The following is a 27,699-nucleotide window of genomic DNA, read 5'->3' on the forward strand; positions in this document are numbered from 1 at the left end:
CACTAAGTTGCAAAGGACCTCACTAGGTAGTAGCTGAGTCTACTCTCAAACTGCGATCCTCCTGTCTCAGCCTCCCAAATGCTGAGATTACAAGGGTCTATTACCATGCCCCGCTGTCTGTTCTCTTGTATACGCTTCCTTTTCTGGCCATTCTGCTGAACAAGACTTACAAAGAGGAATTTGTCCTACTCACATCAATTCACAAAAAGCCAGTGATAATGAGGGAAAAAAAGATGACAGAAATGGTTTCTTTTAGCAGTCAATTAACACTGAAGTTAAATGATATCCAAGAAGGGCATGGTGGCACCCACCCATAATCCCAGTACTCGAGAGGCTGAGACAAGAGGGTTGCAGGTTGGATGATAGCCTAGGCAACATAATGAGGCCCTGTTTCAAAATAAAAAAACTGCTTGTAATCCCAGCATTTGGGAAGCTGAGACAGGAGGATCACAGTTCGCGGGCAGCCTCAGCTACTTAGTGAAGCCCTATGCAACTTAGTGAGACCCTGTTTCAAAATAAAGAATCAAAAACAGGGCAGGGGGTGTAGTGTAGCTCAGAGTTTGAATGTTCCTGGGTTCTATCCCCAGACCCACAAAAAATAAATAAATAAATAAAACTGGCTGGGATGACCAGCCCCTGAGTTCAAATGACAATAGATAGATAGATAGACAGACAGACAGACAGACAGACAGACAGGTAAATCTGTAAAATGTTGTCTGGTAAAATTTATCAAAATTTAGCTTTTTTGTGTGTATGTGTGCATCTGGGGATGGAACCCAGGGGCATTCGACCTCCGAGCTACACCCCCTGCCCTATTTTTTATTCTTTATTTTGAAACAGGGTCTCACTGAGTTGCAAAGAGCCTCACTAAGTAGCTGAGGCTGTCTGTGAACTGTGATCCTCCAGTCTCAGCCTCCCAAATGCTGAGATTACAAGCCTGTGCTACCACTCCCGGCTAAATTTAGCTTATTAAAATAAATTTTTATTGGTGCATTTTAGTCATACATCTTAATGGGATAAAAAAAACTTGTGGAGATATACAGGCACACATCACCCAATTAGCCCTTACCCAATCCCCATCCCATTCCATCCCCTTCCCTCTTCCCATGCTTGGTTTAGTGATTGACTTTGATATGTTTAAGTACATCATGTGTTTTAAAAAGTTTCACTCTTTCCCCTCACCACCCCCTCAGATAGACTGCACTGGGGATTGAACCCAGGGTTATTTTACCTCTCAGCTACACTCCCCAGCCCCTTTTTAATATTTTGTTTAAAAAAAAAAAAACAGTCTCACTAAGTTGCTGAGCATCTCACTAAGTTGCCTAGGCTGGTCTTGAACCTGTGATCTTTCTGTCTGTGCCTTCCAAGTACTGGGACTATAGGTGTATGCTACCATGCCTAGCTAAAATTTAGTTTATAATGTGTAAAACTGGCAGGCACGGTAGTACACACCTATAGTCCCAGTACTTGGGAGACTGAGACAGAAGGAACCCAAATTTAAGACCACCTTCAACAACTTAGCGAGACTCTCACACCTAGGGAGACCCTATTTCAAAACAAAACATAAAAAGGGCTGGGGGTGGAGCTCAGAGGTATAATGCCCCTGGGTTCAATCTAAAGTATCCAGAAAAAAAGTGTAAAACTGAAAAATTCCTGAAGAATAAGAAACTCACACTATAAATAATTCAGTTTAAAATCTCTGAGTTAGCTGGGCATGGTGGCGCACGCTTGTAATCTCCGCACTTGGGAGGCTGAGACAGGAGGATCGCACAGGTTCGAAGCCAGCCTCAGCTACTTAGTGAGGCTCTCAGCAACTTAGTGAGACCCTGTTTCCAAATAAAAAAAATAAAATGGTCTGGGAGTATAGCCCGGAGGTAGAAAGCCTCTGGGTTCCACCCCCAGTACCACAAAAAATAAAAATAATAATAAATAAATAAATAATAAATAAATAAAATCTCTGAGCTAAAGACAGGCATAGTGAAGCACTTTTGTAATCCCAGTTCTTGGGAGACTAAGATAGGAAGATCATAGATTTGCACCCAGCATCAGTTATTTAGTAAGGCCCTTCGCAACTTACTGAGATCCTGTTTCAAGAAAAAGGAAATAAATAAATAAATGATTAAATGAATGAATTAATTAATTAATGGAAAAAAAAAAAAGACAAGGCCGGGAAAGACGGGCGTGGTGGCACATGCTTGTAATCCCAGCATTTGGGAGGATGAGACAGGAGGATTGCGGTTCATGGACAGCCTCAACTACTTAGTGAGGCCCTTTGTAACTCAGTAAGACCTTGTTTCAAAATCAAGGATAAAAAATAAGGCTGGGGGTGTAGCTCGCAGGTTGAATGCCCCTGGGTTCCAGTACCAAAAATAATAATAAAAACAAAAGAGCTGGGGTGTTGCTCGGGGGTAGAATGTCCCCGGGTTCCATCCCTAGTCTCACACACACACACATACACAAATCTCTAAGCTAGGTATCCAGTACGTGGAGGCTGAGACAGGAGGATTGTAGGTTTGAAGCCAGATTCAGCAACTTGGCGAGGCTCTCAGCAACCTAGTGAGACCCTATTTCCAACTAAGAAGTAAAATTGGGCTGGGGATATAGCTCAGAGGAAGAATGTTTCTGAGTTCAATCCCCAGTACCACAATAAAATAAAATAAAATCTTTGAGCTAGAGGTCAGTTGCACTGGCATATGCCTACAAGCCCACAGTCTGATGCTAGAGTGGGCAATTTAGTGAGATCTTGTCTCAAAATAAAAAGTAAATATAAAGCCAGGTGTGATGGCACACACTTGTAATCCCAGCATTTGTGAGACTGAGACAGGAGAATCACAATTTGAGGATAGCCTCAGCTACTTAGTGAGGGCCTTTGCAATTCAGTAAGACCCTGTTTCAAAATAAAGAATAAAAAATAGAACTGGGGATGTAGCTTGGTAGAATGCCCCTGGTACCATCCCCAAAAGAACACACACACACACACACACACACACACACACACACACACACACACACAAAGCAAATAGGACTTAGGTGGTGTAGCTCAGTGGTATAGCACTTGCCTATTAAGCATGAGGTTCAATGTTTGATCCCAGCACTACATACACACACACAAATTATAAATATTTTTGGAATTAGGTAGGCAAACACCAAAAACCCCTGGCAAAACCCACATTTCACTAGTACCGAGCAGACTTAGGTACATTACTTCAATCCATAGAGAAAGAACCCAACATTGTATTAAACAGGTAGATAAGTTTTTTTTAAAACTACTATAATGCTGTTTATGTAATGAATAAAACTTATTAACACTCCTACAAATGATTACTTATAGTAATTAAAGCTGAAAAAGATGTTAAAACATCATTTGAACAGCTATCTGAGTTCAGTATGAAAAACTATTGTAAGCCGGGTGTGATGGCGCACACTTGTAATCCCAGTGCTTGGGAGGTGGAGACAGGAGGATCGCTCAGGTTCGAAGCCAGCCTCAGCTACTTAGGCTCTCAGCAACGTAGTGAGATCCTGTTTCTAAATAAATAATAAAATAGAGCTGGGGGTGTAGCCTGGAGGTAGAAAGCCCCTGGTTTCCACCCCAGTACAACAACAAAAAAGAAAAATTATTGTAAATTATTAAGTACTTTTTGTGTGTGTATGTGTGTGCTACTAGGGATCGAACCTATGGGCATTCTACCTCCAAGCTACACTCCCATCCCTTTAGCCCTTTATTTTATTTATTTATTTACTCATTCATTCATTCATTCATTCATTCATTCATTTTGGCAGTACTGGGGATGAAATTTAGGGGCATTCTACTTCCAAGCCACACTCAGAGCCCTGTTTTCTTTTTTACTCTTTACTTTGAAACAGAATCTCAGGGATTTGCGAAGAGATTCACTTAGTACCTGAGGCTGGCTGTGAACTGAGATCCTCCTGTCTCAACTTCCCAAACGCCGGGATTAACCAGGGTGCGCCACCGTGCCCGACTACCCCCAGCCCTTTCTAAAAATTTTATTTTTGAAACAACCTAGTCTTGCTAGGTTGATGAGAATTTCGCTACAAGCTGAAGTTGGTCTCGAACCTGTGATTCTCCTGTCTTAGCCTCCCAAGTACCCAGGATTACAAGTATGTACCACCACACTCAGTTTTAATAATTAAGTACTGTAGTAACCATATTAGAGGGCTGGGTGTACAGGTCTATGGTAGAGCACATGCCTAGCATGGTGCAAGGCCCTGGGTTTTATCCCCAGTACCACACACACAAAAAAAAAGATTAATAAAAATATTAATATGCTATTAATTACCTTTTGTTTTTCTGAGTGATTGCTGGCTTGTTTGGTGGCCTCAGCCAGTAATTCTTCATACTGTTTGTGACCTTTATACTCCCGAACCCGCTTTTCATGGACCCATGCCCTCTCTGGCTGGTTGCTAAAAAATTGGACATGATATTCCCGGGCACCTGTAAGTAAAAATTGTAATTAATCACTTCAGAACATTTGTACTTTGCCAAAAGGGCCTCCATCCTAGGAACCTCAGTATTACTCCCCATTAAAATTTGGACATTTTGAATGATCTAAGCTGTATTTCAACATCTATCAATTAAACAATTAATAGATACTGTAAAGCCAAGCATAGTGGAGCATGTTTGTAATCCCAGTACTTGGGAGACTGAGACAAAAGGATCACAGGCACATGGACAGCCTTAACAAGTAGTGAGACTCTCATCAACCTAGCAAGATTCTGTTTCGAATAAAATAGGGCTAGGGTTCTAACTTAAAGGGAGAATGGCACTGGATTCAATCCCAGTACCAAAAACAAACAAACAAAAAACTCTGGTAAAAAATCACTACTACTGACTAACCAGCAAGTTTTTTTGTTTTGTTTTGTTTTGTTGGTGGTACTGGGGTTCTTGGAAACCCTTCTACCTCCGGGTTACACTCCCAGAGCTATTTTTTATATTTTTATTTGGAAACAGGGTCTCTTAAGCCAGCAAGGCTGGCTTCGAACCTGTGTGATCCTCCGGTCTCCGCCTCCCAAGTTTGGGATTACAAGCGTGCGCCACCACGCCCAACTAAACAGCAAGTTTTAAGAGAAAGAAAAGATGAACATGGTGGTGCAGAGTACTTAGGAGGCTGAGATAGGAGGACTGCAGATTTGAGGACAGCCTCAGCAACTCAGTGAGACCCTGTTTTAAAATAAAAAATAAAATAGGTCTAGGGGTATGGCTTAAAAGTAGAAGTAGAATATCCCTGGGGGTTCAATCCCTAGGTACATAAAAAAATGAAGGAAGGAGCCGGGCGTGGTGGCGCACGCTTGTAATCCCCGCGCTTGGGAGGCAGAGACAGGAGGATCGCGCAGGTTCGAAGCTAGCCGCGCGCGCTGGCTTAGGAGACCCTGTTTCCAAATAAAAATGTAAAAATAGGTCTGGGAGTGTACCCCGGAGATAGAAGGGCTTCCAGGAACCCCAGTACCACCAAAAAAAAAAAAAAAAAAAAAAAAAAATGAAGGAAGGAGTGAGGATGGTGGTACACTCCTACACTCCTATAATTCTAGTATTTGGGAGGCTGAAACAGGAGGATTACAGGTTCAAGGACAGCCTCAGCAAGTAGTGAGACTCATCAATATAGCATGGCTCTGTTCCAAAATAAGAATAAAACATGCTGTTTCAATTCCCAAAACCACACACACACAGACACACAGACACACACACACACACACACACACACACACACACACACACACACACACACACACACACACATTGAAAGAAGGAGGAGAGCCAGGCGTGGTGGCACACACTTGCAATCCCATTTGGGAGCCTGAGACAGGAGTATCCGGGTTCACAGATAGCCTCAGCTACTTAGTGAGATCCTTTGCAACTCAGCAAGACCCTGTTTCAAAATAAAGAATAAAAAATAGGGCTGGGGCTAACCGGGCGTGGTGGTGCACACTTGTAATCCCAGCATTCGGGAGGCTGAGACTGGAGGACCACAGTTCACAGGCAGCCTCAGCTACTTAATGAGGCCCTCCGTAACTTAGTGAGACCCTGTTTCAAAATAAAGAAATAAAAAATAGGGCAGGGGGTATAGCTCGGAGGTCAAATGCCCCTTGGTTCCATCCCCAGACCCACACACAAAAAAATAGGACTGGGGGTGTGGCTTGGGGTAGAATGTCCCTGGGTTCCATCCCCAGTACCACAAAAACAAAAACAAAAACAAAAACAAAAAAAAAGAAGGGGGAAGGAGGAGAAGAAAAAAGAAGGTGGCAGTGAGCATGCAGGCAAAAATTCTGCCATCAGATTTTTTTTTTTTTTGAAACAGGGTCTCAGTAAGTTGTGGGGGCCTCATTAAGTTGCTGAGGCTGGCCATGAACCTGCAATTCTCCTGTCTCAGATTCTCAAGTACTGGAATTACAAGCATGCACCACCATACTCAACTTCAAATTTATTTTTTGTCTGCATTTTTTTAATAAAGAGGTATAATGCCCTTGGGTTCAATCACAAAAATCACAAAAATAAAACCATACTAGATAGGATTTAACAATACAAAGGGTAACATTATTATGCTAAAACATAAATGCATCTCAAAAACATGCTAAGTGAGAGAAGCCAGGTGAATAGGTAAATCTCTAGGGATGGGAAGTAGCTTCTGGCAGCTCAGGGCTAGGAGTGGGTATTGACGGATCACTAATGAGTATAGCATTTCTTTTTGGTGGGTAATGAAAATAATCTAAAATTGTGATGATGGCAGTCAACTCTGATTTACTAAAAAAAAAAAAACACTGACTTTTACTCTTTAACAGTAGATTTTATAGTATATAAATTATATCTCAATAAATCTATTTTTTTAAGAAGACTGAGGCTACTGGACATGGTAGCACACACTTGTAATCCCAGCATTTGGGAGGCTGAGACAGGACTATCATGGTTCACAACCAGCCTGAGCTACTTAGTGAGGCCTTTTGCAACTCAATGAGACCCTGTTTCAAAATAAAGAATAAAAAAAAGGGCTGGGGGTATAGCCCGAAGGTAGAATGCCCCTGATTCCATCCCTAGTACTGCAAAACAACAACAACAACAAAAAAGACTTGAGGCTGGGCATGGTGGTACGCACTTGTGATCTCAGTACTTAGGAGGCTCAGACAAGGATCACAGGTTCATGGCCAGACCCAGCTACTTAGTGAGGCCCTCTGCAACTTAGTGAGACCCTGTTTCAAAATAAGGAATAAAAAAAACAGGGCTGGGGAGCCAGGCGTGGTGACTCACACTTGTAATCCCAGCACTTGGGAGGCTAAGACAGAGGATCACAGAGGTCTGAAGCCAGCCTCAGCTATTAGTGAAGCTCTCAGCAACTTAGTGAGACCCTGTTTCCAAATAAAGTATAAAAAAGGTCTGAGAGTATAGCCCAGAGGTAGAAAAGCCCCATGGTTCCACCTCTAGTAACACACACACACACACACACACACACACACACACACACAAAAAAAATAGGGCTGGGGCTGTAGCTCAGAGGTAAAATACCCCTGGATTCAATACCCAGTACCACATACATACATACACACACACACACACACACACACACACACACACACACACACACTGAAGACAGAAAGCACATTTTAGAATTTTTAAAATAAAAAATATGTATCCTTTTTAAATCTAAATTCTCAGATTTCTGTTAGCAATATAAACAAAATGAGTTTTTCTGGCACTAAAGTTAGGAGATTGCCTAGGGAGCACCAGACCAGGTTATGTTAATTAATAAAATTAAATTTAAATGTTTCCTTTACAATATAGATTAGACATAAATTATGCTTTCATTTATATTGCACAGAAATATAAAAGTAGCTGGTTTTCATAAAGTAATTAAATGTGACACTTCCTATAATTTCAAAAGGATGCACTCCTGAGGAGCAAACTGAAGAGCTGACTTTCTCATGTTGATATTTCTCAGGAGGTTCTAGAGGCCCAGAGATGACAGGGATTGTCTTATTTACATAATTTTTGATATCACACATTAACTTTAATTTTACTTGTTTTTATACTTTTCTTTTAGTGGTACTGAGGGTTGAACACAGGGGCATTCTATCTCTGAACTATACGTCCAGCCCTATTTTACTTTGAAACAGGGCCTAAGTTGCTAAAGCTGACTAAAAACCTGCAATCCTCCTTTCTCAGCCTCCCAAGTACTGGGATTACAGGTACACCACCACAATCAGCTTTAATTGCTGCATTGTAACTACACAACATGTTAAGATTCAACATGATATTTTCAAACATATACATCATTTGGCATATTTCCCTCTGTATTCTCCTCCCTCCCCGTGGATTGTTTTAAGAAGATTTGGCTTTCTTGAAGAATTCTGGCCTTTTCTTTAGCACTCACTCACAGAACCATGGATTATTAGAGACCTGAAGGACATCAGAGACATTGGTCAACACCCTTTGGATATATATTTTTTATTTTTGGTGGTACTGGGGTTCCTGGAAACCCTTCTACCTCCAGGCTACACTCCCAGACCTATTTTATACTTTTTTTTTTTTTTGGTTTGTTTGTTTGTTTGTTTTTGGTGGTACTAGGGATGGAACCCAGGGGCCTTCTACCTCCGGGCTACACTCCCAGACCCATTTTATATTTTTATTTGGAAACAAGGTCTGTTAAGCCAGAGCGGCAGGCTTCGAACCTACGCAATCCTCCTGTCTCAGCCTCCCAAGCGCAGAGATTACAAGTGTGCGTCACCACACCCAGCTTTTCACCCACTTTTTTTATAAGAAGGATATAACTTCATTTTATGATATTTAGTGTTGTCATAATTAGTGAGCAGGAATTTTTCCACTTTTTTTTAGTACTGGTGATCAACCCAGGATAGTGGTTTTTTTTTTTTTTTTTTTTTTTTTTTGGTGGTACTGGGGTTCCTGGAAGCCTTTCTACTTCCGGGCTACACTCCCAGACCCATTTTATACTTTTTTACTTTTGGAAACAGGGTCTCTTAAGCCAGCGTGGCTGGCTTCGAACCTGCGCGATCCTCCTGTCTCCACCTCCCAAGCGCGGGGATTACAAGCGTGCGCCACCACGCCCGGCTAATTTTTATTTTAAAACAGGGTCTCACAAGGTTGATGCAAGTCTCACTATTTGTTGAGGCTGTCCTCAAACCTGCACTCCTCCTGTCTCAGCCTCCCAAGTTCTGGAATTATAGGAATGCATCACCATGTTCCGGTTAGGTAAATTTTTTCTTTTTGGTGGTACTGGGGGTGGAACCCAGAGGCTTTCTACCTCCAGGCTATACTCCCAGGCCTATTTTATATTTTATTTGGAAACAAGGTCTCACTAAGCTGCTGAGAGCCTCACTAAGTAGCTGAGGCTGGCTTCGAACCTGTGCGATCCTCCTGTCTCAGTCTCCAAAGCGCAGGATTACAAGCATGCGCTTAGGTAATGTTTTAAGAGCAGAGTTATGGATTAAGATTTCTTTGAGTGCTGAGCGTGGTGGCGCACGCTTGTAATCCCTGCGCTTGGGAGGCAGAGACAGGAGGATTGTGCAGGTTCTAAGCCAGCATCACTGGCTTAAGAGACCCTGTTTCCAAATAAAAATATAAAATAGATTTGCAAGTGTAGCCCGGAGATAGAAGAGTTTCCAGGAACCCTAGTACCACCAAAAAAAAAAAAAAAAAAAAAAAGATTTCTTTGAGCCAGGCTTGGTAGCACATGCTTGTAATCCCAGTACTTGGGAGGCTGAGACAGAAGGATTGCAACTTCGTGGCCTGCCTCAGCAACTTGTGAGGCCCTCTGCAACTTACTGAGACCTTGTTTCAAAATAAAGAATAATATAGGGCTGGGTGTGTAGCTCAGAGGTAGAATGCCCCTGGGTTCAGCCCTCATTACAGAAAAAAAAAAAAAAAAAAAAAAAAGATTTCTTTGAAACTAACTATATTTTTTTGACACATAAGGAGGAAATACCACCTACTTCATAGTGTTGACACTGTGAGAGTTACAGGAGAGAACACGTTAGAGAACTGCTTAGCATAGTACCGTGGGCACTGGCAATGCTGGTCTTTCACCTCTGCCCATTGACACTTCTATTTCTCCAGCCTTTAATGGCACATAATATTGACAAGATGAACAACAGTCAAGACATACTGCCTACGGCATACATCATGGAAGATTCCCAACTACATAGCAAAGCTCCCATAGATATAGCTAACCCCATTACAAATATGACTTGCCAGACAAAGTAGACATTTTATCCTCCATGTTAAAAAAGATAAAGAGCCCAGCGTGGTGGCACACACTTGTAATCCCCGCGCTTGGGAAACTGAAACAGGAAGATCGCACAAGTTTGAAGCCAGCCTCAGCTACTTAGTGAGGCTCTCAGCAACTTACTGGGACTGTTTCCAAATAAAGTATAAAAGTATAAAATAGATCTGGGAGTATAGACTATAGACTAGAGGTAGAAAGCCCCTGGGTTCCACCCCCAATACTACAAAAAAAAAAAAAAAAAAAAAAGATTAAGCGGTTCTTAAGGTTCTTACAGATGTGGTGGCTCACGCTTGTAATCCCAGCATTCGGCTGAGACCGGGGGATCGCGGTTTGTGGACAGCCTCAGCTACTTAGTGAGCCCCTCCACAACTTAGTGAGACCCTGTTTCAAAATAAACAATAAAAAAATAGGGCAGGGGGTGTAGCTTGGAGGTCAAATGCCACTGGGTCCCATCCCTAGACCTTCCTCCCCCCAAAAATTAAGAACCTAAAGAAAGTTTAAGATAAAAGAAAAAGATCAGGTGCAAAGTTGTCACAGACAATAAGGACCACATGAAAAAAGTAAGTTGCCAAACCAAAGACCCACAAATAAGCTCTAAGCTCAAACTTTCTTTGGGCTTAATAATAAGCAAGTCCCCCCTTTGAAAATCTAGTCCACATAAAGTTTTGGTCAAAGCTTTTTTAAAAAAAAAAAAAAAGAGTAAAGGTTGAAATTGCCTTTGCTTAATTTTAAATATTCCTAATGTAAGAAGAGTCTATAAGGTTTGGGCCACAGACTAAGCTCATATATCACATCAGAAGCCAGGCGTGGTGGCGCATGCTTGTAATCCTAGCATTCAGGAGGCCGAGACCAGAGGATAGCGGTTCGCGGACAGCCTCAGCTACTTAGTGAGGCCCTTTGCAACTTAGTGAGATCCTGTTTCAAAATAAAGAATAAAAAATAGGGCAGGGCATGTAGCTCAGAGGTCAACTGCCCCTGGGTTCCATCCCTAGACCCGCAAAAAAAAAAAAAAAAAAAAAAATCACATCAGTTATCCATATGCTTTATTGATGAAATGAAAATAAGTCAGATTATAGCCATGTACCACTGAGCCCAGCTCAGATTAAGATCTTTAAAAAGGGAAGTGTATTCAGGTATATAATCCAAGCTACTCAGGAGGCTGAGGCAAGAGGATCAAAAGTTTCAGGCCATCCTGAGAAACTTAGCAAGATCCTGTCTCAAAATTAAAATATAAAAGGGCTAGAGATGTAGCTCAGGGGTAGTACACTTGCCAAGCATGTTTGAGGTCTTGGGTTTAATATCTAGTACTGTAAAATAAATAAATAAATTGCATCAAAGTTTTAGAATATAAAGAAAGTGTGAAAGACATAAGCAAATGTAGGATGTTATAAGAAAAAAACAAGAACTGCTTTATTTATAAGGGGTCTCTGCTAGTTAAGATGATAATTATTTCAATAGTTAAGAACTGATATAGATATGTATATTTTGATGTCAAATTATACATTATATGTGTGTTCTGATACAAGATTTAAAGTTTACTTTTCTTTAAAACCAACTTTTTACTTAATATCTATTTATGCATTTTCTTACCTCTTGTGTTAATTTTGGTATGAACCTCAAGCTGGGGATCACTTGAAACCATACAAGGCCACCAAGGATAGGTTCCCACCTTGGACCAAACAAGATCGCCAACCTGGAACTTAACACCAGTGGACACTTCTGTTGTTGGAGCAGAAGACTGTATTGGCTGAACCTACAGAAGAAGGTCACAAAAATCCCATCAGAAAAGAAGTTTTAAAATAATAAACCTCATTTGAGGGTGATGGCGCATGTTTGTAATCCCAGTACTTGAGAAGCTAAAACAGGATTGCAGGTTCGCAGCGTTAGGCCGGTGCCGGGGCCAGCGAGGCTGGGATTGGAGCCTGCCGTGAGGCAAGGCCGATGCTGGGGCCTCCAAGGCCTGGATAGGAGCCTGCTGAGGGGTTAGGCTAGTGCTAGGGACAGCGAGGCTGGGATCGGAGCCTGCCTTGAGGTATGGCTGGTGCTGGGGCCTCCGAGGCTGGGATGGGAGTCTGCCAAGGGGCTAGGTCGGTGCCGGGGCCAACGAGGCCGGGATCAAAGCCTGCTGTGAGGCAAGGCTGCTACTGAGGCCTCCAAGGCAGGTATTGGAGCCAGCCGAGGGGTTAGGCTGGTGCCGGGGTCAGCGAGGTTGGGATTGGAGCCTGCCGTGAGGCAAGGCCAGGATCGGAGTCTGCCAAGGGGTAAGGCCAGTGCCAGGGCCAGCGAGGCCAGGATAGGAGGCAAGGACGGAGCTGGGACTTGCGAGACCAGGATAGGAGCCTGCCGAGGGGTTAGGCCGGTGCCAGGGTCAGCGAGGCCGGGATCAGAGCCTGTTGTGAGGCAAGGCTGGTGCTGGGGCCTCCGATGCCGGGAGTGGAGCCAGCTGAGGGGTTAATTCGGTGTAGGGGCCAGGGAGGCAAGAATCGGGGCCTCCCATGAGGCAAGGCTGGTGCTGGAGCCAGCGAGGTCGGGATCAGAGTCCTCTGGATGGCCAGGCCACTACTGGGGCCATCAAGAGTGGGATTGGAACTTGCAATGCGGCGAGCACAGAGAAATAGCACAGAAAGTAAAATCCAGATGCTTCCCCTAATCAGTAAAACTAGGAGGAAAGGGGTAACAGGAGGAGGTCAAGTAGTAGAAAGGGCTCTATTGAGAAGTAGTTAAGGTGGCCAATCAGAGGGGAGGGGGAGGGGAGGGGGGAGGATGGAATCTCTTTAAAAAACTCATGAGGTGGGGTGTATTCATTCGAGTCACCCCTCCATGCCAGTCTGGTATGGAGCTGTACCTATCCTCTGTATTTCTATCTTTTAATAAACTTCCTTAAATCTCCAAAAATAAAATAAATAAATAAAACTCATGAGGTGGGTAAATAGATATATCAAAGATAATCACCAATTAAGCATGGGATCAAGGGAGGGGGAGGGAATGGGATGGGGATTGGATGAGGGCTAATTGGATGATATGTGCTTGTATATCCTCTCAAGTCTTATATTCCAAAGTGATGTATGATTACAATTCACCAATAAAAATAATTTTTAAAAAAAGAAAAAATAAGGCTGGGGGTGTAGCTCAGAGGTAGAATGCCCCTGGGTTCCATCCCCAGTACCACAAAAATAAAAATAAAAAATAAAATAAAATAATTAAACTTCATGTTATGCATAAAAAGTACATTAAAATGCTATTAATGTAAAATTTATCTCCAATTATAGTTTTCTCTGATACCTGCTACCTATAACTACCAAAGGAAAAAATGAGAGGGAAAAAATTAATAAGCTCTATCCCAGATATTAAAAATAGGAAGTATGATTCCTGTTGCCAAATTATTGTTAAGGTATCTTCTTGAGAATTCATGTGATCAATAAAAAAAAAAAAAATTGGTCATAGAGCTTTTTTTTTTCTTCCTGGTACTGGAGATTGAACCCAAAGGCATTTTACCTCTGAGCTACTTTAAAAAAAAAAAAAAAAAAAATTGGGTCTCACTGAGTTGCTGAGGGCCTCACTACATTGCTAAAACTGGCTTTATTGTACCTGTGATCCTCCTGTCTTAGCCTATCCAAGTACTGGGATTATGGGCATGAACTACCTCCCCAAACTGGTCATAGTATTTAAAGGGAAAATAATTCATTGAAAGGATCTACTCCTAAACCAACCCCAAAATTTATTTCAGAGTAATTTCCAAAATACGTTAAGTGTGGAACCATAATAATATACTGAGCATAACTGATTTGCTCTCATCTCTATCTTGTTAAGACAGTACACAACAGAGCGACTCACCACAGAAGTGTCTTGGAGGACTGGTTCTTCTCTTTGCTGTTCTGGCACAGGGTCCACCCGCTCATTTGGTCTCTAAATAAAAGGTGGAGGGGAACAGAATAAAATGGCAATATACCAAAGAACCGTGACATACAGAAAAAGAGTCAAGAAAAGGCATGGTGGGCCAGGCGTGGTGGTGCACACTTATAATTCCAACATTCAGAAGGCTGAGACTGGAGGATAGAGGTTCAAGGGCAACCTCAGCTAGCGAGGCCCTTTGCAATTCAAAGAGACCCTTTTCAAAATAAAGAATAAAAAATAGGGCAGGGGGTGTAGCTTGAGGGGTCGAATGCCCCTGGGTTCCATCCCTAGTACCACAAAAAAAAGGGGGGGCATGGTGGTGCACACTTGTAATCTCAGCATTCAGGAGGCTGAGACAGAAGGATTGTGGTTCGCGGACAGACTCAGCTGCTTAGTGAGGCCCTTTGCAACTCAGTGAGACTTTTTTTAAAAAAATATAAAATAAAGCCGGGCGTGGTGGCACACGCTTGTAATCCCCGCGCTTGGGAGGCAGAGACAGGAGGATCGCGCAGGTTCGAAGCCAGCCGCACGCGCTGGCTTAGGAGACCCTGTTTCCAAATGAAAATGTAAAAATAGGTCTGGGAGTGTAGCCCGGAGGTAGAAGGGCTTCCAGGAACCCCAGTACCACCCAAAAAAAAAAAAAAAAAAAAAAAAATATATATATATATATATATATATATATATATATATATATATATATATAAAATAAAAAATAAGGCAGGGGGTGTAGCTCAAAGGTTGAATGCCCCTGGGTTCTATCCCCAGACCTGCAAAAAAAAAAAAAAAAAAAAAAAAAAAAAAGTCTACAAAAAAAACATTCTCCATCTGAACTTTTTTTTTTTTTTTTTTTTTTTTTTTGGTGCTGGAGATTTGGGGATTGAACCCAGGGGCGCTCTACCTCTGAGCTACACTCCATCCCTATTTGATTTTATTATTGTGGTACTGAGGATGGAACCCAGGGACATTCTAACTCCGAGCTACACTGCCAGACCTATTTTTCTATTCTTTGATTTCAAATAGGGTCTCACTGAGTTGCAAAGGGCCTCACTAAGTAGCTGAGGCTGTCTGCAAACCAGAATCCTCAGGTCTCAGCCTCCCAAATGCTGGGATTACAAGTGTGTACCACCACACCTGGCTTCCCAGCCCTATTTAATTTACTTACTTACTTACTTACCTAATTTTATTTTTTGTGGTGCTGGAGAGTAAACCCAGAGGTACTCTACTTCTGAGCTATACCCCAGCCCTATTTAATTTATCTACTTACTTTTTATTTTTTGTGCTGCTGGGGAACAAACCCAGAGGCACTCTATCTCTGAGCTATACCCCAGCCCTATTTTATTTACTTACTTAATTTTATTTATTTATTTATTTATTTATTTATTTATTTATTTATTTTTGGTGCTGGGGGGTTGAACCCAGGGGCACTGAACCTTTGAGTTACACCTCAGCCCTATTTTATTTATTTATCTACTTCCTTAATTTTATTTTTTGTGGTGCTGGGGATGGAACCCAGGGGCATTCTACCTCCAAGCTACATCCCAACCCTATTTTTTATTCTTTATTTTTGAAACAAGGTCTCACTAAGATGCAAAGGGCCTCACTAAGTAACTGAGGCTATCCACGAACTCAGATCCTCCTGTCTCAGCCTCCCAAATGCTTTGATTACAAGTATGCACCACCAACACCTTAGCTTATTTATTTATGTACTTATTTAATTTTAATTTTTGTGGTGCTGGAGATTGACTCTTGGACACTCTCTGAGCTACACTCTAGCCCTATTTTATTTATTTATGTATCTGCTTACTTAATTTTATTTTTTGTGGTACTGAGAAACCAGAAGCATTCAACTCCAAGCTACAACCCCAGCCTGATTTTATTTCTTATTTAGAAACAAGGTCTTGCTAAGTTGCTGAGAGCCTCACTAAGTTGCTGAGGCTGGTTTTAAACCTGTGATCCTCCAGTCTCAGCCTCCCAAGAACTGGGATTACAGGCATGTGCCACTGCATCTAGCTTTTTTTTTTTTTTTTTTTTTTTTGAAATAAGAGTTGCTAAGTTTCTGAGGGTATTTCTAAATTGAACTGGGGCTGGTCTCAAACCTGCAATCCTCCTGGTCTCTGCCTCCCAAAAACTAGAATTACAAGTGTGTGCCACCTGGCTACATCTGAACATTTTCTAAGAACTTTGAAGCCTTATACTCTCAAGAACCTCTAACTCAGTGTTATTGTTAATGGAACCATTCCAACCACTAGCTTATTAGTGAAAATGGCAAACTAAGTGTTAATGAAGCCAGGCATGATGTGAGACAGGAGGATTGCAGGTTTCAGTCCAGACTCAGCAACTTAGTGAAACCCTGTTTCCAAGGAAGAATGCCACTGGGTTTCATCTCAGTACCACAAAAATTAATAAACCAATCAAATAAAAATAAAAAGGGCTAAGGTGTAGCTCTGCGAAAAAATGCCCCTGGGTTCAATCCTTAGCATTATTTAAGAAAAAAAAGAGTTAATGAGACTGGCCTTGATGTTTAAGCCCACTGAGGTGTGATGGAGGCTAGTCAGTGTCTGGATAGGGCCATAGCACGTTACTGAGGCTTGATACCTGCAATTCTCCAGTCTCCGCCTCCCAAATACAGGGATTACAGGCATACCTAAAACCTCCCTTAAAAGCATACAATGTAGCCAGGCATGGTGGCAAGTTTATAATGCCAGTATTTGAGAGGCTGAGACAGGAGTATACTCAGCTACTTAGTGAGGCCCTTTGCAACTCAGTGAGACCCTGTTTCAAAAATAAAGAATAAAAACTAGGGCTGGGGGTGTTGCTCAAAGGTGGGTTCCATCCCCAGCAGCACAATAAATAATAAGGAAATAAATAATAAAAATAAACAAACATATACAAAGTTACAGAACATGTTCATCTGTGTACAAGCTCTAGTCAACCGTTTAGCTCAGGGAAGGAAAAGGTAGGAGCCTTGAAGTGGCTCCACTGTCAGATTTTTAGCACCTACTTCTTCGGCTTATAGTTGTTACTATGTGAAATACAACTGATACAATTTCTTTTTTTTTTTTTTTTTTTGTGGGTCTATGGATGGAACCCAGGGGCATTCAACCTCCGAGCTACACCCCCTGCCCTATTTTTTATTCTTTATTTTGAAACCAGGTCTCACTGAGTTGCAGAGGGCCTCACTAAGTAGCTGAGGCTGTCCGCGAACCGTGATCCTCTGGTCTCAGCCTCCCAAATGCTGGGATTACAAGCGTGCGCCACCACTCCCGGCTAACTGATACAATTTCAATCAGAATTCAATTAAATCAGAACTTAGCTCTTCACTTTATTTTTTATTTTTTTTTAAAGAAGGGGAGAAGGAAAGGTAAAAGAAGAGAGGGAAGGTAATTCTGTAACAGAGGGAAAGGACATAGGCAAGAGAAAAGATAAGAAAAAAACCATATCTCTCCCAAACTCAGGCAGTTGTCTTTGTACTACTGAGTATAATACACGTCACTTTTCATTGTAACTTTGGTCAAAACTGATGTTCTTTTACCCCTAAGATTATTTTAAGGTCTTGCATAATCAAATATTAAATAATGCTTGGCATTATTCAGTAAAACTCTCAAATTATATCGAAACTTTTTCTTTCTTTTTTTTTGGTGGTACTGGAGATTGAAACCACAGGCATTCTACCTCTAAACTACACCCCCAGCTCTATTTTATTTTTATTTAGAAACAGGGTCTTACTAGGTTGATGAAAGTCTCACTACTTGCTGAGGCTATCTTTGAACCTGCAATCCTCCTGTCTCAGTCTCCCAACTACTGGGATTACAGGCAAAAAGTAATTATTTTGGGATTTGGACATTTTTACATTTGGCCATCCCCCTATTTGCCAGTTTCTTTACAGCAAAAGCAAGACAGACCAACAAGATGGTCCTCAGGCACTAGCAAAAAAAGGCCAAACTCAGGGTCACAAAGTTTTGCAATTCTCTGAAACGATGGTATGTTATGTATCTTCTCACTCCAAGTCTAGGAAGCACCACTACACCATCATGTCTGAGCGCATAAAGTTAGCATCTCTCCTTCCACGTATTCATTTACTCAGTACAATCAACCTAAGACATGACCTGGGTTTTATCAGATGATAAATGACATAAGAACCCAAGAGGCAAGCTGGGCATGGTGGCGCACGCTTGTAATCCCCGTGCTTGGGAGGCTGAGACAGGAGGATCGCACAGGTTCGAAGCCAGCCTCAGCTACTTAGTGAGGCTCTCAGCAATTTAGTGAGACCCTGATTCCAAATAAAATATAAAATAGGTCTGGGAGTATAGCCCAGAGGTAGAAAGCCCCTGGGTCCCACTCCCAGTACCACACACACACAAAAAAAAAAACCCAAGAGGCATCTCAAAAGTCACATTGTTCCAAAACCTTCATCTTTTGTTTTTGAAGTACTAGGAACTGAACCCCAAAGTATTTTGCCTCCGAGCTACACCCTCAGCCTAACTTTTTATTTCTTATGTGGAAACAGGGTCTTGCTAGGTTGTTAAGAACTTGCTAAGTTGCTGAGGCTGGCTATGAATCTACAGTCCCCCAGCCTAAGCCTTCCAAGTACTGGGACAGGCATGTACTACCACGCCCAGCTCAAAACCTTCATCCTAGGCGCACACAGCTGAAGCATCACCGATCAATCTTTGTCTCATTCCTTTTACTTACTTTTTTTGTGTGTGTGGGTCTGGGGATGAAACCCAGGGGCATTCAACCTCCGAGGTACACTCTCAGCCCTATTTTTGATTCTTTATTTTGAAACAGGGTCTCACTGAGTTGCAGAGGGCCTCACTAAGTAGCTGAGGCTGTCTGCAAACCACAATCCTCCAGTCTCAGCCTCCCGAATGCTGGGATTACAAGCGTGCACCACCATGCCCGGATATTCCTTTTATTTCTTCAAAGCATTTGACACACTATGAGCTTAAGTGGCTATGGCACTTACACTTGTGTGTTTTCTGGCTCCACTCACTAGAATGCATGTTCTCTGAGAGCAGGCATTTTCTTTCACTCACTGCCCTACCTTCAACTCTTATTAACACTGCCTAGCATACAGTAGATGTGCAAGCACTATGTGTTCAATAAACAAGAAAATGACAGCTGCTGGACATGGTGGTGCATGCCTTGTAGTCATGCCTTGGGCGGCTGAAACAGGAGAGTCACAGGTTTGAGGACAGCCTCAGGAAGTAGTGAGACTCTCAGCAACCTAATGAGGTCCTGTTTCCAAATAAGGAATAAAATTGGGCTGGGGTATAGCTTGGAAGCAGATGCCTCTGCGTTAAATCCCCAGTGCCACAAGGCAGAAAAGAAAAGAAAAAAAGGAGAAGGAAGGAGAAAAAGAAAACATATGAGAAACCCACTGAACTGTAACACTTAGATCTATGACAGCCTAGAGCCACTGTGATCTTTACTCCATTGAGGTGTGTGAAGCAATGGAACCCAGCTACCAAGGAAAAAAATGGGTTAGTAAGAGTATGCATTTCAGCCAGGCATGATGGTGCATGCCTGTAACCCTAGTACTTGGGAGGCTGAGATGGGAGGATCACAGGTTTGAAGTCAGCCTCAGCAAACAGAGAAATTATCATCAACTCAACAATACCCTATTTCGAAATAAAGATAAAATAGGGCTGGGAGTGTAGCTAAGAGGTAGAATGCCTCTGGGTTCAATCTTCAGTGCCACAAAAACAAAACAACAAAAAAAGAAGTATACATTTCTTTGAACCCTCATTACTAATATGTTTGCTACAAAATAAACAGATAGAATTATTTTATTAAAATTAGAGTTAGTGTGTGCTTATTATTTATACATTTTTGAGGCACTAGGAATTGGACTCAGGGCATTCTACCTCCAAGTTACACCCCTAGCCCTATTTTATCTTTATTTTGAACGAAAGGCAATAAATTAACTTATTCAAGTGTACTAGGTATGAAAGCAGATTAACCATCACAAAAATAAGCATATATGAGTTTCTTACCAAACCAATGTCTAGGAAGCATCTCCAATTCATATCATGAGCTCTTCACTGATGTTATATTATTGCTACACAACTTCACACCAAAACTTAAATATTAAAAAAATTCAGCAGCTTGCATCTTGAGTTATTCAACAATTATTTTTACTTTTTTTTTTTTTTTTTTTTTGCAGTATAGGGGATTGAACCCAGAGGCATTTGACCTCCAAGCTACACCCCCAGCCCTAATTTTTATTTTTTTATTTTTTTCCACTACTGGGAATTGAACCTGGGGGCTTTCTACCTCCGAGTTTAACGCCAAATTCTATTTTTTATTCTTCATTTTGAAACAGGATCTCACTAAGTTGCGGAGGACCTAAGTAGCTGAGGCTGGTGACAAACGTGAGATCCTCCTGTCTTAGCCTCCCAAGAACTAGAATTACAAGCATGAGACCCCGCCCCCCCTGGCTTAAAGAATTATTTTTATTTAAAAAATTCCATCTAGGCCGGGCGTGGTGGCACACGCTTGTAATCCCAGCATTTGGGAGGCTGAGACCAGAGGATTGCGGTTTGCGGACACCCTCAGCTACCTAGTGAGGCCTCTGCAACTCAGTGAGACCCGGTTTCAAAATAAAGAATAAAAAATGGGGCAGGGGTGTAGCTCGGAGGTCAAATGCCCCTGGGTTCCATCCCCAGACCCACACACACACACACACACACACACACACACACACACACACAAATTCCATCTAAAAAAAATAGGGTGGGACGGTGTAGCTTAGAGAATGCCTCTGCGTTCCATCCTCAGTAACCCCCCCCCCAAAAAAAAATCCACCTGAAGTTTTAATCAAAATATAGGAATACAACCAGGTATGGTAGCACACACCTGTAATCCCGGTACTTGGAAGGCTGAAATAGGAGGATTGCAGGTTCATTAACAGCCACTGCAAGTAGTAAGACTCTCAGCAACCTAGTAAAATGCTGCTTCAAAACAAAAAATAAAGAAGGGCTGGGGGTATATCTTGGAGATAAAATGCCCAGAGTTCAATCCCTAGAGCCACAAAAATAAGCAAACAAACAAATACTAACTTTGATTTTAATTTAAACAATTCTATTGTATCAGCTCCATTTTGTAGAAAACACATTAGCAATGAGGATTAAATCAAAACTCTACCAGCAAAAACTGGTTTAAAACAAATGAAAAATTCATTCCTTTTTGCCTTTCCTCTTCTTCAAAGACCAGGAAGTGATTATAAGCAAGTAAAAATAGCTGAGGCACTTAAGACAAAGATATAAACAAGATTCTTGGTGTCATGTGCTTTTAAAGTTTCTCCCCTCTGCCAGGCATGGTGCACACTTGTAATCCTAGTACCTGGGAGGCTGAGACAGGAGGATAGCAGATTCAAGGGCAGCCTCAGCAACCTAGTGAGATCCTGTTTCCAAAAAGAAATAAAATTGGTCTGAGAGGTGTGACTTAGAGGCAGAATTCCTCTGGGTTCAATTCCCAGTACCACATACACACATACAAACATTTCGACTCTAATGATATCCATTAATTTGCTCAACAACAGTTTCTCAGCACCTACTATAACATTCTGAGCACCTTATTAGTGAGTATAAGTTACTAGAAATATTCAAATTTTAAGAACTAAAAACTGAAAAAGAAGTCTTTGATTTCCAGAAATGTGAATGATTACAAAATTTTTCCAAAATGACACTTCGACTTACATCTTGCTCCTCTGGTCCTAGTTTGGGGATTTTATGTGTCTTGCGCTCCTCAGACCTAGACAGGTCACGCTTGTTGCTTTTTTTCCTCTTTTCTTTTCTGCTTTCGTGCTTTGACTTGGTGTGCTCGCTCGCCTGAACTTCATTTAAGAGGTCTCCACAAAGAGAGGACTCAAACAATTCCCTGCCATTCTGAATAGTTTTGGTTATTTTTAGTTTAATTTCAGGTGAGCCAGTCTTCTTTGGAATCACAGTTTGTGGTACTGAGGGAGGAGGTGGTAGCTGTGGAGGGGAAGATTTTTCCAGAACTTCATGTGGTCTTGTGTTTGGAACTTCTGAATGGTAATAGTCAGTGGGGCTAAAGTTTCTAACTGCACCAAAGCCATTGGCTGACCCGTTGGGATACTGGTTATATGACTGGTATTTGGTTTGAGGTTCATACATGCTGATTGATGGAGGGTAGCCATTGGTGAGTGGAGGAAGGTCTTCTGTTGTAGGTGGGTACTGAAAGCCTTGCTGCAAGGTAGCTTCATACGGTGTCTGGCCACCGTCTTCAACAATGTCACTGTTGTTATCAAAGGCATCCTCCTGACGGATGTTGGCGGAGTCAATGAGTTGAGGTGGTTGCTGAATTGTGTTTCCCATGATCCCTTGCATGAAAGAGAAAGAGAAATCCATTGTTCTGCTCCAGCATCCTTAACTTTCCCTTTCTCTCATCGGGCCTAAAAATAGAAAACAAGGGATTAAAGGCTGTTGATATCCTCATAGGCTGAAGGCCAAACAAAGAAGGCTGAAACTACAATATTTTGAACCTAATTTTCATCTCCAGAAATGCATAGGTATTAAATATTTCTAAAAACAGATAGCTGACATAATTTTCACACAGGGAAAATACATTTTATTTTAGGGTTTTTTTTTTTTTTTTGGTGATACTGGGGGTGGAACCCAGGGGCTTTCTACCTCTGAGCTATACTCCCAGACCTATTTTATACTTTATTTGTAAACAGGGTCTCACTAAGTTGCTGAGAGCCTCACTAAGCTGAGGCTGGCTTTGAACCTGTGTGATCCTCCTATCTCAGCCTCCCAAGTGTGGGAATTACAAGTGTGTGCCACCATGCCCGGCAATATATTTTATTTTAAATGCATATCTGTTTAAAACTCCTGATTATCTTCACAACAACTTTGGCAAGAAATTTAATTCTTTGCAAACATGCAAGATAGTCTTGATGTTTCTTTCTCCAAGTTATAAAATTATTATATCTCAGGTTAAAATTGGTATTTGCAAAGCAAGCAGTATCTTGACGTGTATAAGTTAAGTTTCCATATGAGCTTCCTTTAAAATCATTTCTTTTGAGCTGGATTTGGTGGCACATGCCTATAATCATAGTACTTAGGAAACTGAGAAAAGAGGATCATAGAATTTAAATCAGAATTTAGCAAGACCTTCAGCAACTTAGCAAAACTCTTTAGAAATAAAAAATAAAGTCAGGCATGGTGGTACATGCTTGTAATCCTAGTACTTGGAAAGACTGAGACAATACTAGGAAAGACTTCAGGTTCAAAGTCAGCCTCAGCAACTTAGCCAAGACCTCCACAACTTAGTGAGAGCCTATTTCAAAATAAAAAGGGCTGAGGATATAGTTCAGAGGTAGAATGTCCTTGGGTTCAATCCCTAGTACCACAAAACAAAAAATTAAAAATAAAAAGGCTGGGGTATAGCTCAGAGGTAGAATGCCTGAGTTCAATCCCAAGTCCCATATACACACAAAAAGTTAAACTCATTTATGTTTTGTCCAGCTGTTCTTTGTTATTACAAAAAGAACTTATCCCCCCCAAAAAAAAAACATTTTTTTGCATTACTGCGGATTGAAGCCAGCAACATTCCACCTCTAAGCTACAACCCCAGCCCTATTTTTTATTCTTTGTTTTGAAACAAGGTCTCACTAAGTAGCTAAGGCTGGCCACAAACCTATGATCCTCCTGTCGCAGGCTCCCAATTACTGGGATTATGAGCAAGCGCCACGATGCCTAGCTTCCAAATATTTTAGATACAAACATAAAGAGTCTAATCCCCACCTCATGGTTCCTCTCTTATATGTCAGTCACTGTAATCACTTTGGTGGGTTTTCATCCACATCTTTCTCTTTCTATATCTGCATTTAATGATATATTCACAGATATATTTTCTTTTTTATTTTGCGGTACCAACTCAGTAAGGCCTTGTTCCAAAAAAGAATAAAGATAGGGCTAGGGGTGTTGCTCAGAGGTAAAATGCCCCTGGGTTCCATCCCCAGTACCACACACACACACAAAAAAAAAATCTTTGTGTATGATAATGTCTTTCTTTCTTCTTCTTCTTCTTTTTTGATGCTAGGGATTGAACCCTCTGATCTATACCCCTAGTGGTTTTTATTTTGAAACGAGTTCTTGCTAAGTTGCTGATACTAGTCTTGAACTTGAGATCCTTCCAAGTACTGGGATTACAGACATGTATTGCCCCAAGCCTAATAATCTCATTATACTCTCAGAATTATTAAACCCCTCTGTAAGGTAACTGTAGATGTTCACATTATGTAACATTATTATAATATAGACAAATATCTGCTGGAAGACTACCCTACCTTGTCATAAGCGTGACAAGTTCATATCTCAAGACAGAGAATGAATGAATAGCCAATGTATGTATGTATGTATGTATGTATGTATGTATGTATGTATAGCCACTGGGGATTGAACCCAGGGGCATTCTACCTCCAGACTATACCCCCAGGCCTATTTTATTTTTTAATTTGGAAATAGGGTCTTTCTAGGTTGACAAGTCACACTACTTGCTGAGACTGTCCTTGAACCTAAGATCCTCCTCTCTCAGCTTTCCAAGTACTAGGATTATAGGCATGCACCATCACACCAAGCTTGGGGGGGGGCACTGAGGCATTCTGCCTTAACGATACAGCCCCCCCCAGCTCCATTTTATTTTTTATTTTGAAACAGGCTCTCAAGCTGGGCATGGTGGCATATGCTTGTAATCAGCATTTGGGAGACAAGAGAATCACAGTTCACGGACAGCCTCAGCAACTTAGTGAGTTCCTCTGCAACTCAATGAAACCTGTTTCAAAATAAAGAATAAAAAATAGGGCTAGGAGTGTAGCTCGGAGGTAGATGCCCCTGGGTTCTATCCCCAGTACAGGAAGGAAGGAAGGAAGACAGGAGGAAAGAAGGAAAAAAGAAAGAAAGAAAGAAAGAAAGAAAGAAAGAAAGAAAGAAAGAAAGAAAGAAAGGAAGGAAGGAAGGAAGGAAGGAAGAAAGAGGGTTCCACTAAGCTGCAGATGGCCTAAATTGCAGAGGCTAGCCCTGATACTGTGATCTTCCTGTCTCAGCCTCCCAAGTACTGGAATTAAAGAAGTATGCCACCACTACAGTTCCATATATTATTTTGATATTTTCATTTAGAAAGCTCTACAGCAGGGAGGATAAACAGGCTTTCACTACTGTATCAACTCTGATGAACTGTTTGTAGTTGCCTGGAATTACTGAAGAAGGAAAGGATCCTGAGACTACATACCAGTTTAATTCTATTACTGATTAATAATGTCTAACATCACCCAGGCATGGTATCACAGGCCTGTACTCCCAGTACGTGGGAGGCTGAAACAAGAGGTTCCAGGCCAGCCCATCAATTTAGGGCTGGAGTGGTATCTCAGAGGTAGAATGCAACTGGGTTAAATCCCCAGTACCACGCACATATTTAAAAAAAAATGCTACCACCTTGACTCAAGTAGGATTTATTTTTTGTTTTGTTTTGTGTGTTTTTTTTTTTTTTAAAGGAAGGCAGACTGCCACGTGCAGCGCCTCATTTGGATGTGTCTGGAGTCTTGGAAGCTTGACCACCCTACGTTCTCCTACAAATGGACTTTGAGAGCTTGTTTGGAGGTTCTAGCAGGGGAGCGCAGCTACTCATATACCCTTGACTGAAGGCCGGTCCTCCTCTATTCGGGGAAGGTCATCCTCTTCGACCGAGCGCGGGGCTTCGGGAGGGACGCACATGGAGCGGTGAGGGAGGAAGGGGACACCGCCTAGCCAGCCAGATAGCCAAATCAACCCTGGCGATCAATGGGTGACAGATGTCGCAGCCAGATCGCCCTCACATCCAAGTAGGACTTATTGTAATGATAAAACAAGTAACCCAGCCAAGCATGGTGCCAAAGGTTTGTAATCCCACAATTTGGGAGGCTGAGTCAGGAGCATCACAAATTCAAGGCCAGTCTCAGTAATTTAGTGAGGCCCTCAGCAACGTGGGCAGGGTGACACACGCTTGTAATCTCAGTATTTGGGAGGCTGAGATTGGAGGATCACGGTTAGCAGACAGCCTCAGCTACTTAGTGAGGCCCTTCGCAACTTAGTGAGACCCTGTTTCAAAGTAAGGAATAAAAAATAGGGCTGGGGGTGTAGCTTGAAGGTAGAATGCCCCTGGGTTCCATCCCCAGTACTGAAAAAAAAAAAAAAAAAGACAAAATAAAAACAAGTCCAGTATAGTAGTGCACACCAGCAATCCCAGTATTTAAGAGGCTGAGACAGGAGGATTATAGTTTCAAAGACAGTCTCAGCAAGTAGTGAGACTCTCATCAACCTAGTGAGACACTGTTTCAAAATAAAGAATAAATAAATAGAGCTGGAGGTATAGCTTGGAGGAAGAATGCTCCTGGGTTCATCCCCAGTACCACAAAAAATAAAAAATAAATAAATAAATAAATAAAAATAAAAATAAAATAGGGCTGGGGTATAACTTGGAGAATGCCCCAGTCACACCCACACCCACACCCACACCCACACCCACACACCACAAATAAAGTAACCTAAAACAGCAAAGGGAAGACGGACAATAAAACCTGACACCATACTTTTTGAGAAGCATTCACCCAATCACATAGCTGGCCTCTATCCTGCTATAAGCAGACAGATATCGTTTAGGAGCCGGGTATGGTGGAACACACTTGTAAGCCCAATATTTAGGAGGCTAAGCAAGAAGGATTGCAGGTTTGAGGCCAGCCTCAGAAATTTGGTGCAGCCTTCTACAACTTAATGAGACCTTGTTCTTCTTTCTTTATTTCTTTCCTTCTTTTTTTTTTTTTTTTTTTTTTGGGTGTGTGTGTGTGTGAGAGAGAGAGAGAGAGAGAGAGATTGGGGACTGAACCCAGAGACATTCTACCTTTGAGCTATACCCCCAGCCCAATTTTTATTTCTTATTTGAAAACAAGGTCTTGCTAGGTTGATATGAGTCTTACTACTTGCTAAGGCTGTCCTCAGACCTGTGATCCTATCTCAGCCTCCCAAGTACTGGGATTACAGGTGTGTGACACCAAGTCCAGCCTGAAAAATAAAAGACTTATGTCTTTTGTTCATGTGCTTTCCCTTGGCATGAGAATAACAACTTTTTTTTTTTTTGCAGTACTGGGATGGAACGGGGTGGGGTGGGGATTCTACCTACAAGCTATACCCCCAGCCATACATACATATATATATATATATATATATATATATATATATATATATATATATATTTTTTTTTTTTTTTTACTCTTTATTTGAGTTGCAAAGAGCCTCACTAAGTAGCTGAGGCTGTCCTCAAACAGCAATCTTTCTGTCTCAGCCTCCCAAATGCTGGGATTACAACCTTGAGCCACCACACTTGGCAAATAACAACTAGTTTAATAGCCACCACTGACATTTAAATCCTATTTTACACCGGGCGTGGTGGCGCTCGCTTGTAATCCCCACGCCTGGGAGGCAGAGACAGGAGGATCACACAGATTTGAAGCCAGCCATGCTGGTTTAAGAGACCCTGTTTCTTTTCTTTTTCTTTT

The 27,699-nt window shown here is 41.7% G+C and overlaps 1 protein-coding gene across 2 annotated transcripts in view; it reads right to left on the reverse strand.

Moving 5' to 3' along the window:
- The window catches only part of NSD3 (nuclear receptor binding SET domain protein 3), a gene marked incomplete at both ends in the record, with an annotated part of 98,799 nt that extends 76,283 nt beyond the window's left edge, over window positions 1-22,516 (reverse strand). For both annotated transcript variants that reach the window (XM_080709815.1, XM_080709816.1), the window contains 4 exons: window positions 4,299-4,453; window positions 11,838-12,000; window positions 14,082-14,153; window positions 21,842-22,516. In XM_080709815.1, coding sequence (XP_080565941.1) covers window positions 4,299-4,453; window positions 11,838-12,000; window positions 14,082-14,153; window positions 21,842-22,516 — 1,065 coding nt within the window. The remainder of the gene's footprint in view (window positions 1-4,298; window positions 4,454-11,837; window positions 12,001-14,081; window positions 14,154-21,841) is intronic.
- Window positions 22,517-27,699: the final 5,183 nt, after the last annotated feature.

Source organism: Muscardinus avellanarius (assembly GCF_963383645.1).
Source record: "Muscardinus avellanarius genome assembly, chromosome: 14".
Lineage (NCBI taxonomy): Eukaryota > Metazoa > Chordata > Mammalia > Rodentia > Gliridae > Muscardinus > Muscardinus avellanarius.